Source organism: Amphiprion ocellaris, chromosome 12 (assembly GCF_022539595.1).
Source record: "Amphiprion ocellaris isolate individual 3 ecotype Okinawa chromosome 12, ASM2253959v1, whole genome shotgun sequence".
NCBI lineage: Eukaryota > Metazoa > Chordata > Actinopteri > Pomacentridae > Amphiprion > Amphiprion ocellaris.
In genome coordinates this window covers 8,076,554-8,090,901 of record NC_072777.1, presented here as the reverse complement: position 1 = coordinate 8,090,901, position 14,348 = coordinate 8,076,554, and the positions used below count along the sequence as shown (strand labels likewise).

The window sequence follows — 14,348 nt, the reverse complement described above, 5'->3', positions numbered from 1 at the left end:
GTGCTGCTGACTGAAGAAGAAAACTGTTGCTGCAAAAAATGGATGATGGCAGACTGAGAAAATCTCTATGTGTCCATGGATGAGAGTGGAAATACAACTAACGAATGTGCAGCTGTGATTACCATCCTGGAGGTAACAGTCCACCTCCCCAACATCAACTAGCAGAAAAGAGGTACCAGACCAAGAACTCAGCTCTCCATACGGTAAGTAAAACCTGCTACAACAGTCTATAAATGTCATTTTATGTGCTGGATGTCTTGCTTGCGGTCAGACAGCAGGTATCCCTGGATGGAGATTGATAATGTACTTAGTAAAATGTCTGTTCCAGTCAGCTGATTTCTGTGTTTCTTTTCAGTAAGATTGAAAACAAACACTTGGAAAGCTTTTGGGAATTTGTGCTTCTTGCCCCAATATATGGCTTTTTGATTTTGCATAACTCCCTGTGCAAGTTCTGTGTGACCCATTAAGACACGATAGACATATTATTGGATTTCCCATTAATTAACAACAGGTTGAAGTAAACCAGAATGATCCTTTAAGTCTTTCCACTGACATCTGATGTCCACCATCAATAACTATAAAAGACTCTCCTTTTTGTACTATAACTCTTGCTCTTACTCCCCAGGTTTTTTTAAATTTTCTTCTGTGTGAAAGCTATCTCGTGACAGCTGTCTGTCTTTGCCGCCTTCTACAAGATGGCTACACTCCTCCTTATCTTCATATACAATACATTGTGAGAGTTTTATGGTACCACACACACACATTGATGATACATCTGAACTGTCTGACCTAAAAGGATTCTGTTCTAGTTTTACTACAGTCAGGATAAAGCAATTTTTGCATTTAATTTTCATTCCTAAACACAAATTTAAGAAATGTTGTGATTATAAACATATTAAACGTATCTGCAGCAACAAACCCCAGAGCATCACTTCCACTTGGTTTGTAGCAGAATCTCGCATACTTCCTGCTGTTTCTGGCCTTTCTGTGACTGAGCTGATGTGAGAGTGTAAACTGAGCTGCTCTGACTCTCATTAGCACACAGCAGAGCCTAATGAGGTCGACTCAGTATTCATTAACACGCTGTTTAACCGCGAGGTGACATACGGAGAGCCAAGACCGAACACTCGATTGACGAAGCGTCAAGCTCGGTGAAAACAAGTTTCTATTGTTGATGAGGCGGAACAAAGAGATCCGAGATCTTCTCTGGCCTCCCACATGTCACACTGATCACTCAAGTGTTTCGGTTATTGATTGCTGAAGCCTCCACAGGGAATCAATGTGGGTTTTGTTTCGTTGGTTATATTAATCTAATCCCTCCCTCAGGTTTTGAACTGATTTCCTTCCTTGCAGACACTGTGGTAAATGCATTTCTCTGAGAACCTTTTTGCAGAGAGATCATTGATCACATTAAGTGTTTAGTTGCCAGTTGTTATTTTGAAAATAGCATCATTTATGCATCTACTGCTAACGAGTCCATAACTCTACTAGCACAAAGTTTAAAAAAAACATATTCTTTCTATGATTTCTAAACATCTAGAATGTTTATCCATAGAGATAGCATCATTGCTGCAGGAATAAACCACCCTGATTAAAGCAATGTGTATATAGATATCTATATGTTGAGAGTGATAATACAATCTCAGATGAAGGTTTTTCTTTGTTAGGGTTAAAATGATTAAAAAATAGGACCAAGTCAATCACTCTGGAGTTGACATTAATGACAAAACTCCAGTCTGTGTTTTTATTACTGGCAGTCTTTAGCAAACTTTCTAATGTGACAACTTCGGATTCAGACCAAATGCCAGTTTTAAGCTTCAGGTTTCCTCAGAATATTTATTTGTTCTGGAGTAAAACGCTGTCCAAACATTCATGTGTGTTTCTGCGTGTTAATTTCTAAAAACACAGGCATGACTGTGCTCCTGCTGGACCTCACAGCTTCCTGCTGAGAGCAAACTCTGCCTCGTTGTGGTTTTCTGGACACAGCGAGCAGTGTTCTACCTGTCGGGGCGTTTCCTCGCCGCCATGCTTCCACCTGAGCTGCTCACCTTACAACACAAACAACCGCAAACCACGTCAGTGAGCAAAGGAGGAAACTCCACGGCAGCAAAATGGTCAGTAGGGTAGAAAAATAAACACAGTACTGGGATTTGTTTACAGTTTTACCTGACTTATAAAAACCGATTTGTAATTGATCAGCAATTCTAAATCAGTTTATCAGTCTGTTGGTGACCATAGCAACCAAACTGATGCTTTAAGGACGGTTGGCAAGGAAGTGAGCGGTGAAACTAACCGGATTAAACAAACACAACCTCTCTGCTCCTTTGATTGGTTGACACGCCTGTCCTCCATTCTGTTGTTTAAAATTTTTTTCAGCATATATATTTCATAAAACGAATCTGAGTTTTAAAATTTGAAAGCGAGGACATTTCCTCATTTTGAGACAGACCCTCAAAGAGCAGACTGAGGGTTCAGACTTGGCTTCAGGTCAGTGTTCAGGTTTAGATTGGAAGTTTGGGAATTCATTATGTCAATGAGGACTGTCCCAATGGCAGAAAAATGCGTGTGTGTGTGTGTGTGTGTATGTGTGTGTGTGTTTCTGAGTGTGTTTTGGGGTTTCAGGTCTTGAACTCTCCTCCCTTGAGGTTTTAAGGGCTCTGCAGGACCCCACTTAGCTTTTAATGTGCCTGCTCTTTACTCAGCCACACACACACACACACACACACACACACACACACACACACACACACACACACACACCACAACAAAGACTCCATGGGGGCCCACTGGGGTTTATTTAACAGGGTTTCCACTAATAGAGACCCAGCTGCTGGATTTCATGCTCAGTTTCTTACTGTGAAATTCGGGGAAACAACAAGTGAAGCAACACTGTGAAACGTGTGGAATTTGCACCAGAGTAGAGCATGAAATAAGTCTGTGGCCACATAAAGATGACATATAAACTAATCACATCACATGTGAATCCTGATGTGATGTGAAATGTGTGCATGATCCAGCCTTGATGTAACCCAACAACAGCCAGTGAAGCCAGTGAAATACGGGTGCAAATACTTGGGAGGAAACCTCAGACTGTGAATGATGCATTTCTACTGTTTACCTCCAGATCATGGAGACAAAATAAAATCATTTCCAACTACAAAAGTGGACTTTTGAAGTTCAGTCAACAACAGATTGTGTTCTCGATGAGTTGTTTGGTTTACAAATGTTGAAAAATTTGCATCACAAGTTACAGAAAGTCCCCAATTTGTCATATTTTGTCTTTACAATCTAAAACTACTGTTCACTATCACATGAGATAAAGGGAAGTCAAAAATACTCACACTGTGGGGTATTTGGCATTTTTTCTTCAAAACTAACAAAAACAATTAACTGATATTTAAAAGTAACTGCAGCATGTATTTTATGTCAGTTAGCTTTTTTTGTACACTGATTAAATTCATCGAGATAAACTCCAGCAATTCCAGAAAAATGCAAACAACTTCATGTTTATCAGCGATTTCTCAGTTTGTAGTGTTGGATCCCAAATGCTTCCTCATGCTACATCTCAGATGTCATGATTATGGCTTCAGTACAACTCGCTAGTTTCCTCCATTAGCAAACAGAACAATAATAGTCTCTCACACTGACACAGAAACAAAGCATCAATAAAGCAACACTGCATGTCATGCCTGCTATGCAGAAATACTAAAAATCAAGAATTTCATCACGTTTTTTACAGACTAAATATTTCCATTTACCCCACGTTCAAGTTAAATTTTGAGTAGACTCTGACAGCTTTACTGTTGAGAAGTTGTGAAATGCTGCCAAGTTTCTGGAAAATGACCAAATGACAATATGGATTAAAGCTTGTTTTCATCCATGTGAAAATTAGTGCCTTGGTTGGTCAGATTAACAGTAGTTGGTGTTAATTCTCAAGTTGAGTCATTAAATACAACAGAGGAAGAACAAACAACAAGATCATTAAAAGATCTCCAGTCAAAGCTTAGGTGATGAAAAAGTCGAAAACATGAGTGGGATCTTGGCAGTCCTAAAAGCTGCAGTAGAGGACAACTGGACTTCTTTTTTTTGTTCTTGAAGACATTTTACTTTTCATTTCAATGGCTTTTTCAGTTCTACCTGACTGATGAGGAGTCTCACATATATTTTGCCATCTGCAAATCAAATGGCTATTAGCCCATTAGCGATTCAAGATTCCCATGACTCATTGTGTGAACAGTGATGAAATTGTCCAGGGAGTGACATCAAGACTGCATTCTAAGTACTTGATAAGTGTTGCAAAAGCATTTGAATACTGACCGATTTGGATGTGGATTACTGTGGCAACAACAGAAGCTTCCAAGACCTGCAGTCTAAATTGTTGCAGGTTCATTTTCAGTCAATAATCTGGTAGATTATTTAATCTCTGGGTGCTTGATATAATGATGAAACTGCCAAACTTTACTCTGGGGACCACAGGTGGTTAATGTGACTTTACATAACGGTATCAATGATAATAATCAAATCGTCAATTTGAATGTTTCATATTCATCTCGGATCCACTTTGGAAGTTCCATCCACAGAATTACTGCTCTGACTGATGCACTTTTGAGCTTCAGTCAGAGCAGGAAATGTCTGTTTACATGAGCAGGTTCGTGCAGAGAACAGCAGCTGCATCTGGAAGCTAAAGCAGAACATCTCTCTGTTCATGTTACGTCATCACCTTCAGCCCGCCAACATACTAGTGCTGCTGACCCACACCAGCAATGTAACAGGGCTTAATTTTCTACAGAAATGTCCCCACAGGAGTCCCAAAGTGAGAGTAATAAAGATAATAGAGGTCCCACGTTTGAATCGTGTAGGACTAACTCTTTAGTTTCTACAGAAATGTCACACAGGGTGTCATAAACCAGTGGAGATTGTGCCATACAAGTGCCACAAAGTTTGATAAACTCACTTGTGCTACTTGAGACACTGCTGGGATATTATACAGACAAAGACCACTAGAACCCTGCTGAAAAGTAACCCTGAAAGGATCAAAGAGAATCCTGAATCTCCTTAGGACAGTGAAGGCAACATGATGTCCCTCCATCCGGACAAACACCCTCAACAATTAACTTCAGTACAAACTTCCATAGGAGACAGACAGCAGAGAAAACAGACTCACCCACAGTTAATTCCTGGGTTTAGAAAAAAAAACTCTCCTCTTCTCTGAGAAAAGATCCGAAAGATGTGTTGTCCTCTGCTGCGCTCACTTGTGTTAAATCTGTGAGTGTGAGTCTCGTGTTTCCCGTCCTGACAGCATGAAGGCGGGGTTCTCCAGCTGGACCAGGACCAGCAACTCAAGGAGGAGGAGGAGGAGGATTTGTTTCATCAGAACACACCTCTGTCACACATTTAAACAGAGGTGGACAACAAAGTACACCTAGAATGTACAACAGTGAGTTACTTGTTCTTTTTTTAACACTATATTATACATCTACTGCTCGACATCTGCCAGGGAATAATAATGTAGTGTTATACAGATACAAAACATATGAGCAGTTAGAAAAAAATATGTGTTTAGTGCACAAAATGAGCCTAGTGAGGAGAATCTTTTAACATTTTAGTCATTTTAATCTGGTCTTGTGCCAGTGAGTTAGGATTATTCTATTAGGAGTTGAGTATCTGCAGTGAAACGTTGTTCAGCCTCCTCTGTGCAGGGAGACCTATTGTTTACTGACCTAAAAACAGCCACAGATCCATATCAGTGTACATCCTGCAGAGCAGTGTTACAGTCATGTTATAGCCTTTCATTAACATCTTTGGGCTTTTACTTTGATTCCTTGACTTTAGTCTTTAAGGCAGAACTGACTCCCTAACAACATAACAACCAACCCAGAGAATAAACCTTTACTTTATGTTGTTCCTGTGATGCTATGAAGCTCACAAGATGCATGATAAATCCAACAGTGTATTACAAAAATGCTGTGCAAAACGTTCTTTTAAGTACGCTTTTATTCAGTGGATGTTCCCAGTTTTCACTATAGATTAATGTGGAGGCAGAATTTTACTGCTGAAGGTAGTCAAGGTGTAAATGGTTTCACTGTTTTATGAAATCTTGGCAAATGTAATCTGTAATTACATTTCATCAGCCAATCATATCGCTTGGATTTTCTCACATAGAGACAATTGTAACTAAAGCTATAAAGAGTAAACTAGAAAGTGTACTGTTATAATCTGAACTGTTATAAAGCAGTGAACATATTAAGTAAGTTTGCCTAAAAACAGTCCACAAAGGGCATTAGAGTGTATGTCAGTAACTATACCTAATATTCTTCATGTTGCTTCCTCATAGTGTTAAGAGCCTCTTACATTTGGGACTTTCAGCCCACTGCTGCCCTCTGCCTGCTGCACCTGTGCATCACTGTGAACATTTTTTCTGTGAACGGAATAAAACAATCTGCTTGTTTGATCTTCAAGGTGTTACATGGACTCGCCTCACCCCCCATGTCTGACTTTCTTAAAAGAAGGCCTCTCAGCGGTCTCAGGACCAGGACCTCGTCTAGAGGGGACTGTGAGGTCCCACACAGAAAAACAGCCTTTGGACAAAATGCTCTTTCTGTGAAGGCCACTAAGATCTGGAACAGTCGTCCAACCGCCATAAGGGCCTGTCTCATGTTACCAACTTTCAAATCTCACCTGAAACAGTGGCTGAAAGTGAACCAATCTTGTGACCAATGACCTTTAACTTCTTTGTGTACACTTTGTAATGTCCTTTTATTGTGGCCTATTGTCTTTTAATTGCGACCTAATGTTCTATGTTTTATTCTATGCTTCACTGTTATGTTTTCTTTGTGTACTTTTTGCAGCATGCTTAAAATTGTGACTTATTGTCCTTAGTATCTCTGCTTTGTCTTTTTTTATTTTTACCTAGGGACCGCAGATGTAAATTAGCGCTGTTAAAATCTGGCATATTTCCGTCCATTGCTGTATAAATAGGCATTCATTAATGTGCACTGTCCCTACCAAACAAATAAATAAATAGAATATCTTTAAATAAAAAAATAAAAAGATACTTTTAAACTATAAAATGATTATTCAAAAAGAAAAGAAAACACAACAAGACATCTGATACTGTACTTTTCAAGTTTTAGTGTTAAGTACAATTACAGCTTTGGGGAAATAATTATTTTTCAGTCTGTTAGTCTGTGTTTTTGTTGACCTGAACGTCTGCCTGAAGGCAGCAGTTCAAACAGAGAGTCATTCCAACCTACAGTCTCAATAACGGTAAGCTGTGTAAACATCTGTCCAACATATTCACTAGAAATCAATAAACCTTAAACTGTCACAGAGTGGAAACACAAATGCAAACTGGTTGTCAAAAAACGTCTCCCCTGTTCTATCATTGAAACCTCACAGCTGCACAAATGAAAGAATAAATCATGCTCACTAACATCAACAAATTTATTTTTCTCAAAGTTATTCAGTTTACAAAGACATACAACCAATACAACCAAAAGCTCTTAACAGAGAAGCTGATAACAAAGAACGTCGTTCATTTCAGCTTAAAATATTCTTTAATGTTTTGTCGTAACTTTCTGGTGTTTGTAGTATCTAATTGTGTCAAAAATTATACACTTCAAATAAATCAATCTATGCACATAAGCATGATTCACCTGATTGCAAAATGCTGCCGTAAACTAGTGAATTAACAAATTTGATCAGACATGGCCATTCAGAAATAGATTCAAAATCTCTACCCGTTTTCTACAGTCTGATTTGGGTTTTTTTAACATAAAGTTAAACACGTAAAAATAGAGCACGTATCAATGAAAAGTATTTGATCATTGTATTGCCGCTTCTGGTGGAGACTATGTTCTCTCTATATTATAAAAACACACAATACTAAAGACTACATTTATGCAAAATTAACCAGAATTTCTGCTCTCTAGGTCTCTGTTTACCTCTTTGGTGTAGGAATTGCCAGTTTAGTTACCTCTGGAGCTTTTATAATGATCATCGTCTGCTCCTTATGGGCTTGGAGTCGACTAACGTCCTCGTGGGTCACATACGCTGACGTAAAGAAATGGTAAAGAATGCATTACATCAATAGATTTCATTGACTTTCTTGTTTACAACACTTTCAGGAAATCTGGCTCAACCTGAAAGTTTACAACAGGCTGCTGACAACACAGACTACGGTGGATAATAATGTTATTCTGCTCAAAGCCACAAACCATACATTTCTGTCATGTTTTTGTCTTCTTGAACTGGTCATTAATTGTAGCTCCTTAACTACAAATCGTGTATTTATTCTTTGCTTATCAGTCAAAAACTACGGTTTTAGATTTTTACTGCTTAGGGTTCAGAGGGTTCTCCTTTCACATTTTGACCCACTGTGGGCTCATTTTCCACTGCATTAAGAAGTCCAACGCTTCCATAGAAACAGCTCAACCATGGCTAGAAGTTGTTTTCTGCTCAGTGTAAACAAAGTTAAAATGTATTATGCGTTGTAAAAAAGAACGAATAGAAGTTCTGTAATTACATATTTTACAAAAATTCTTTAAAAAAAATGCCATCAATGCGTACAACAGTTTTCCTAAGTGTACACAACTCATATAAATATTAGAAATAAGTGTGGGATCCACATGCAATAGATATCTTCCTACTTACATTACAACCTCAACAAAATAGTTGTTTTTCATATTACTTTGTACATCAACTCCATGCCATATGGATTCAGATAATTCCCAAAAAGATGAAGTTTCGTTGTATTAGTGTTTCCAAACAATGCTTTTATGCTTTTAGATAAGAAACATCTTTAAAAAAAAAAGCCTCTATGATTGCTTTGGTAAATGTGCAACTGTGACATCCACATTCACCAAGTAAAGCCTTTCCAAATGCATATATGAATTATCTGGTTTGAGTAATTTCTTAATTAAAAGAAGAAGAAGAAGAAGAAAAGATATAACTCCAGCTTCTTTAAATGAAATATTTTCTGGTTTCTTTACTCCTAAATTGAATATCACGGGGTTGTGGACAAATCAAGACCTTTGAGGACGTCATCCTGGCTTTGGGAAACACTGATCAACATGTTTTGACATTTATTTGAGCAATACAACTAATGGATTAATCGAGAATCTAATAGATAGATTAATTGCTAATGATTGCTAGTTGAAGCCCCATCCTTACTCTGAGCCTGTAGAGTCCCAGTAGACGTCCCCCATGTATTAATATACTGGGTCACAGAACAAACTGCTGGTGTTTCTGACATTACGACCACAGATTTAATAAAAAAAGAGTCTTTCGTTTCTACAAACCTTAAACCATCCGGGTAAATATATTCTGTCAACTGATTAATAAATAAATAAATAAATAAACGAATTTAACTTGTTAACTCGTCTGTTACTGTATCAAAACAAAGCTGGAAAAACTTGGGAATTCACAAACACTTTCGGTAGCATTCAGGAGAGGAAATGTTTGAAAATAATTTGAAAATACTTTCAGAACAACGACAGCAAAAGTTTTAAATTACCTTTTCAACACTTATGGTTAAACTATTTGTATTATATAGTTAGCTCCGTTACATAAAGCATGCTGAGGGAAAATAACGTATTCACATACCTAGTGGGATATATCAGCTCCAGCCAGGCTCACCGGTTTCTACCTCCACGTGGGGCACCACTGGTTTATAACAGACACTTCCATAAACACTCCCGCGTGCGGTTTGTTTACGTCACGTGTTTCTGGAGACGGAAGTGTGTGTGTGACCCGGATGTACAACAGGAAGCGAGTGACGCAGAGGGAGCGAGCAGGTTATGCAAAGCATTTAGATGATTTACTGGAGTAAAAGTAGCTAAACCACGATATGAAAAGATAAAAACTAATCTGTTTTTCTGCATTAAAATTTTCTTCATAAATTTAACATAACTATGAGGGTACTTTACAAAGTTCTCTGCCTCACCCAGAAACAAGGAGCAAATTCCCATTTTGGTGCATAAATGTGTCATATAAAGTCTTATGCGACTGTCCACATAAACTTTTATATATATATATATATATATATATATATATATATATATATATATATATATATATATATATATATATATATATATATATATATATATATATATGAGAAACCAGTATAAGTGTTTAATTTTCCCACTGACACAGAGTGGGGATTTTAAAAATTGTTCCCTGAAGTCAGCTAGAGTAAACTTACAGTAGTTTGAGAGTACAACAGTAAAAATCTGTGAAGTACTCACATTCACACAATGCATCTGAACATTTTTGTAAAGATCACACCACGGGGAAGGTGTCTTAGTGAATCTCCTTTCAGTTCTCGGAAAACAGAAACTATTAGACACACATCTAAAGGCTTGGCCAGGGAGACAATATATAGTTTTTAACTTAAACTTTGGAACTTCAGCTTGTTGTTACCATAAGAAACATTTGTTGCTGATGTTTAACAAAGTGTGTCCTGCTTTATTTGTTCCTGATGTGATATGAATTTGTTTAAAATTGATCATGTTCTTGGTTGTCTTTTAGTTATGAGTGTAAACATGACCAGTATGGATAGTGTTGCTTCATACTCTGCTTCAACAGTTTTGTAACATCATTGATCATCACCATGAACCAATGCAGCCTTCCTCAATATGTATATTGCATATTTAGTTAATTACTCATATAACTATAAAATTTCACTTAACAAAATGTATATGTACAGCACTTTTCATAAACAAGTTTACAAAGTTCTTCACAGGTATGAAAAAAAACAGACAATGCAATTAAGAAAAAAAGACAGATTTCTAAAATAACAAGATTATTCATATAGTATTGCAACTGAATAAATGTTTAGCATAATTATTTCAATACAGAAATAATAATAATAATTTCAGTATCTAGTAAGGTTTCCTGTTTAGCTTTATCATTGTGATACATTTTTCAAAATTGCTGGACTGTTTTATGTTGACCTTGACTTTTAAAACAACTTCCTTTTTTTCCCTTTACAGTCATTCTAGTTGTCAACTGAGTTGCCGTATAATATATTCAGGTAATAACACTGAATATATTATGAATACATCAACACAACCGCACAGCTAGAAACACTCCAGTCATAAGTTACATTTCAGTTCACTGTTTAGAGGTCTCTATTATTTACTCTACGTCCATATCAATAGCAATGTTGTGTATCATAACTGTATTTTATTAGTTTGTACCTAAATTCACTATCAGAGATACAAGCTGAGCACGTGCTACAGTAGCCATGGCTTCCCTCACCTCAACATCTGGCTTTCAGTCTGTTGGCGCAAAGAATTTCCACCCTTGACAGATTTCAGGGATATGGACCCTTGCAGATCCCTGCAGATTTGGTCGGATGGCAAAACGTATGTCACGTGTACCGTTGTGGATATGGATGTGTTGGATTGAAATATTAAATGGTTTGAAGTATTGTTCATTCTCACCTTGTTGCAGGTGTCTTTGCCTGCTTTCCTACATGTGTGATCACCTGTCCCACCTATCTACCCTGACCCAGTGAAAAGATATTCACCATTTTCCTTATGCTGTTCACCAGTTCATCTTGTGCCCTCATGCCAGCATTATAGCCTTTTTCTCCTAGTGACCTTTCCCATGTTGCCTATGTGTTCCTGTGACCCGTCCTGTTTTGACTACAGCACTTGCTTTTGTGATGTGGATATCTCTGCCTGATTATTGTGCTTTGTACAAGAAACCTGTTGGACTTTTCGTGAGCCTCTGAAATAATGGATTTGCATTCTATCTCCTGGTTGTCGTCAGTCCTGCTGTCTGTGTGATTTGATCTGATTACGCCATCACATCTTCTTAACTTCAGAGTCCAAGCATAAAAAAACACCAGAGTGACGTCAGAACCAGTTTAACGTGAGGCAGAAATTCTGGCAGTGATAGAAACATTCAACTTACAAAGATGGAGTTCTGCAGTCTGTCCACTAGATGGACCATTTGATGAAGTAAAGATCCGCTCAGTGCAGCGATATCATGACAAGCAGCAATTTGTATCATATTTCAGTTGAAATAATGCATTTGGTGACTGTTTGTACAGAAAAAAATAATATTTTTTTACATAAACATTGAGACGAGGGCATTCAAGAGTCACATGCTTTTTAATTTGAATGTTTTGCACAATATTGCACTCACTATGCTGAAGAACACATTGTAGATATTATTGCCTACATTTTATCACTTTCACATGTGACAACAGGTATCACATAAAGATTACACAGAACTAAAAAAAAAAAACAGAATTAGTGTCAAAGTCCAGGTAATGTGAGGTGCTGGATTTCAGAGAAACAAACTGAATCATGACTTTTAAGGCCCTTATTAAAGCCAACTGAAACACTCACACAACACATACAAGTATGTACAAATAAAAAAAAGAACAAGTACAAGGAGAAAGTGGAAATATTATGCAGTTATAGTGGAAAACGTGGATCAGCAGTGTCAAACAAAACATACCAAAATAATAAAGAAACTTTTTGTTTGACATTTTCTGCCACAGTGCCATTCATCCTATTGTTCTAGTGAGAAAATAGGATTGAAGTATTCAGTATGCACTGACTTTATAACTATAATCTAAAATCACGCTTGCCAGAATTTAATCTGGAATGATTACAATTATTTATTTACTGTAATCTGATTATGTGTTCCTGGTTATGTGTAATGCATTACTGTCTAATCCTATAAACAACAGGTTTATGGCATTAAATCACAATCAGTGATTCAGGTGCAAACATCATCAACACATGAAGCACAGCGTTGAATCTCCCCCTCCTACAGAGAACACAGAGACAGTGAGGAATAAGATGACCATAATCTGAATCCAGCATACAGAGGTTCAGTGAATGTGGTGTTGAAGGTGTGGAGGTGGATCAGAGAGTCAGAGGAGACTCTGTAGAAGGACAGAATGCCAGCAGGACAGTCCACATACACTGCTACTCTGTTAGAGAAGGAGGAGGAGATTAATGTTCTTTTGTTGTTGTGCCAGACAGAGTAACCAACATCATCAGAGCAGCGCAGACTCCAGGACTGATCATTCCGTCCAAACACACATTTACCACGGTTTCCTTCCCTTCTGATTCCTCTGTAACTCACTGATACATGCACCTCTCCGCTCCACTCCACCTCCCAGTAACAGCGACCAGTGAGTTCATTTCCACACAGCAGCTGCCAACACTCAAATCTGTCTGGATGATCAGGATAAGGCTGCTCCTCCTCCTCCACCAGCGTCACCTTCCTGTTGTTGTCAGACACTTTCAGGAATCTGTTCACTGAGTTTGTGTCCAGTTCAAGTTCACAGACATCTGATGGACAAAAGAAAGACACATCAGAGCTGCAGTTTATCATGTGACACATCTGATGGCGTCATTCTGTCATGATTTGCTGATACATAGTTAATTAATGTAAAGTGAGAGTATGATGATACCTGTTTTATATCTGTATGAATGATTATTGAATGAATAAACATGACAACCATCAACTTACTATTTAACCCTCATCAGAACACGTGGCAAAACCTACTTCATCCGTACACTTGGGGTCCAGCTGGACCCAGTAGTATTTCATCTCTTTCACATTTCTGTACCTGTCCATATACTCTCAATGTACATTTTCCTAAAATGTGTGTCGTCTATAGGTACAAATAAGAAAGAAACAATGAAATTACTATTGATGATTACTGATGTGTATTGCTTACAATATTAGTGTAAGAACTCCTGAATTGAAATGAAACACAGTGCAACTGAAGCAGTCATCACAAGAGCAACAGAACACAAACATACATAAATAAAAGATGCACAGTTCGACTGGGGTCTGGCTGGGGTCCACATGTACCCCAAATGATTTTTTTATATATACATACCAAAAACCTGGTTGGAATCAAGTAAGCTTTGGTGTATGTGATGGCAACTATGTGGGTAACAACTACCTAAAGGGACTGAAAAATACAACTTACAGATAAAAAGATATGACAAGTTATATATATATAACTTGTCATATCAATCCTCATCAGTACACTGATGAGGATTGAAGACAAACTGACATTTTGCTGTTTTGTCATCATTACTCAAACTTACACTTCCTCAGACCAGGTTTTAATCTCTGCTCTCCACAATGATCCGTCCTGCAGCAAGAAACACAGTCAGAATGATTTTCTATCCAACATGAGTCCTTACTGCTGTTCAACATGATACTGAGTTCCTCAGTTTGTCTGTGTTTTGAAGAAACAGGCCGAAGAAGTGGAAGAAAATATAACATATAAGTAATAAGAGCACAGTCTCCACTGATGTGTTGTTTTTTAATTGATGTCCTTCCACGTGTGAAATATCTGCAAT

General features: G+C 37.7%; 2 protein-coding genes across 4 annotated transcripts in view; both read right to left on the bottom strand.

The window, feature by feature from the left end:
• Positions 1-5,306, bottom strand: part of LOC111576617 (rho guanine nucleotide exchange factor TIAM2) — a 68,743-nt gene extending 63,437 nt beyond the window's left edge. Inside the window, exon 1 of one of the 2 annotated variants that reach the window (XM_035953818.2) lies at positions 5,165-5,306. The gene's annotated coding sequence lies outside the window, so the exon portion shown is untranslated. The remainder of the gene's footprint in view (positions 1-5,164) is intronic. The other variant, XM_055016058.1, reaches the window with a different exon arrangement.
• Positions 5,307-12,103: 6,797 nt separating this feature from the next.
• The window catches only part of LOC111576618 (NLR family CARD domain-containing protein 3-like), a 28,400-nt gene continuing 26,155 nt past the window's right edge, over positions 12,104-14,348 (bottom strand). For both annotated transcript variants that reach the window (XM_055016114.1, XM_055016115.1), the window contains 2 exons: positions 14,091-14,137; positions 12,104-13,319 (listed from right to left, as the gene is read on the bottom strand). In XM_055016114.1, the coding sequence (XP_054872089.1) occupies positions 12,790-13,319; positions 14,091-14,137 (577 nt within the window). In that variant the 3' untranslated portion in view covers positions 12,104-12,789. The remainder of the gene's footprint in view (positions 13,320-14,090; positions 14,138-14,348) is intronic.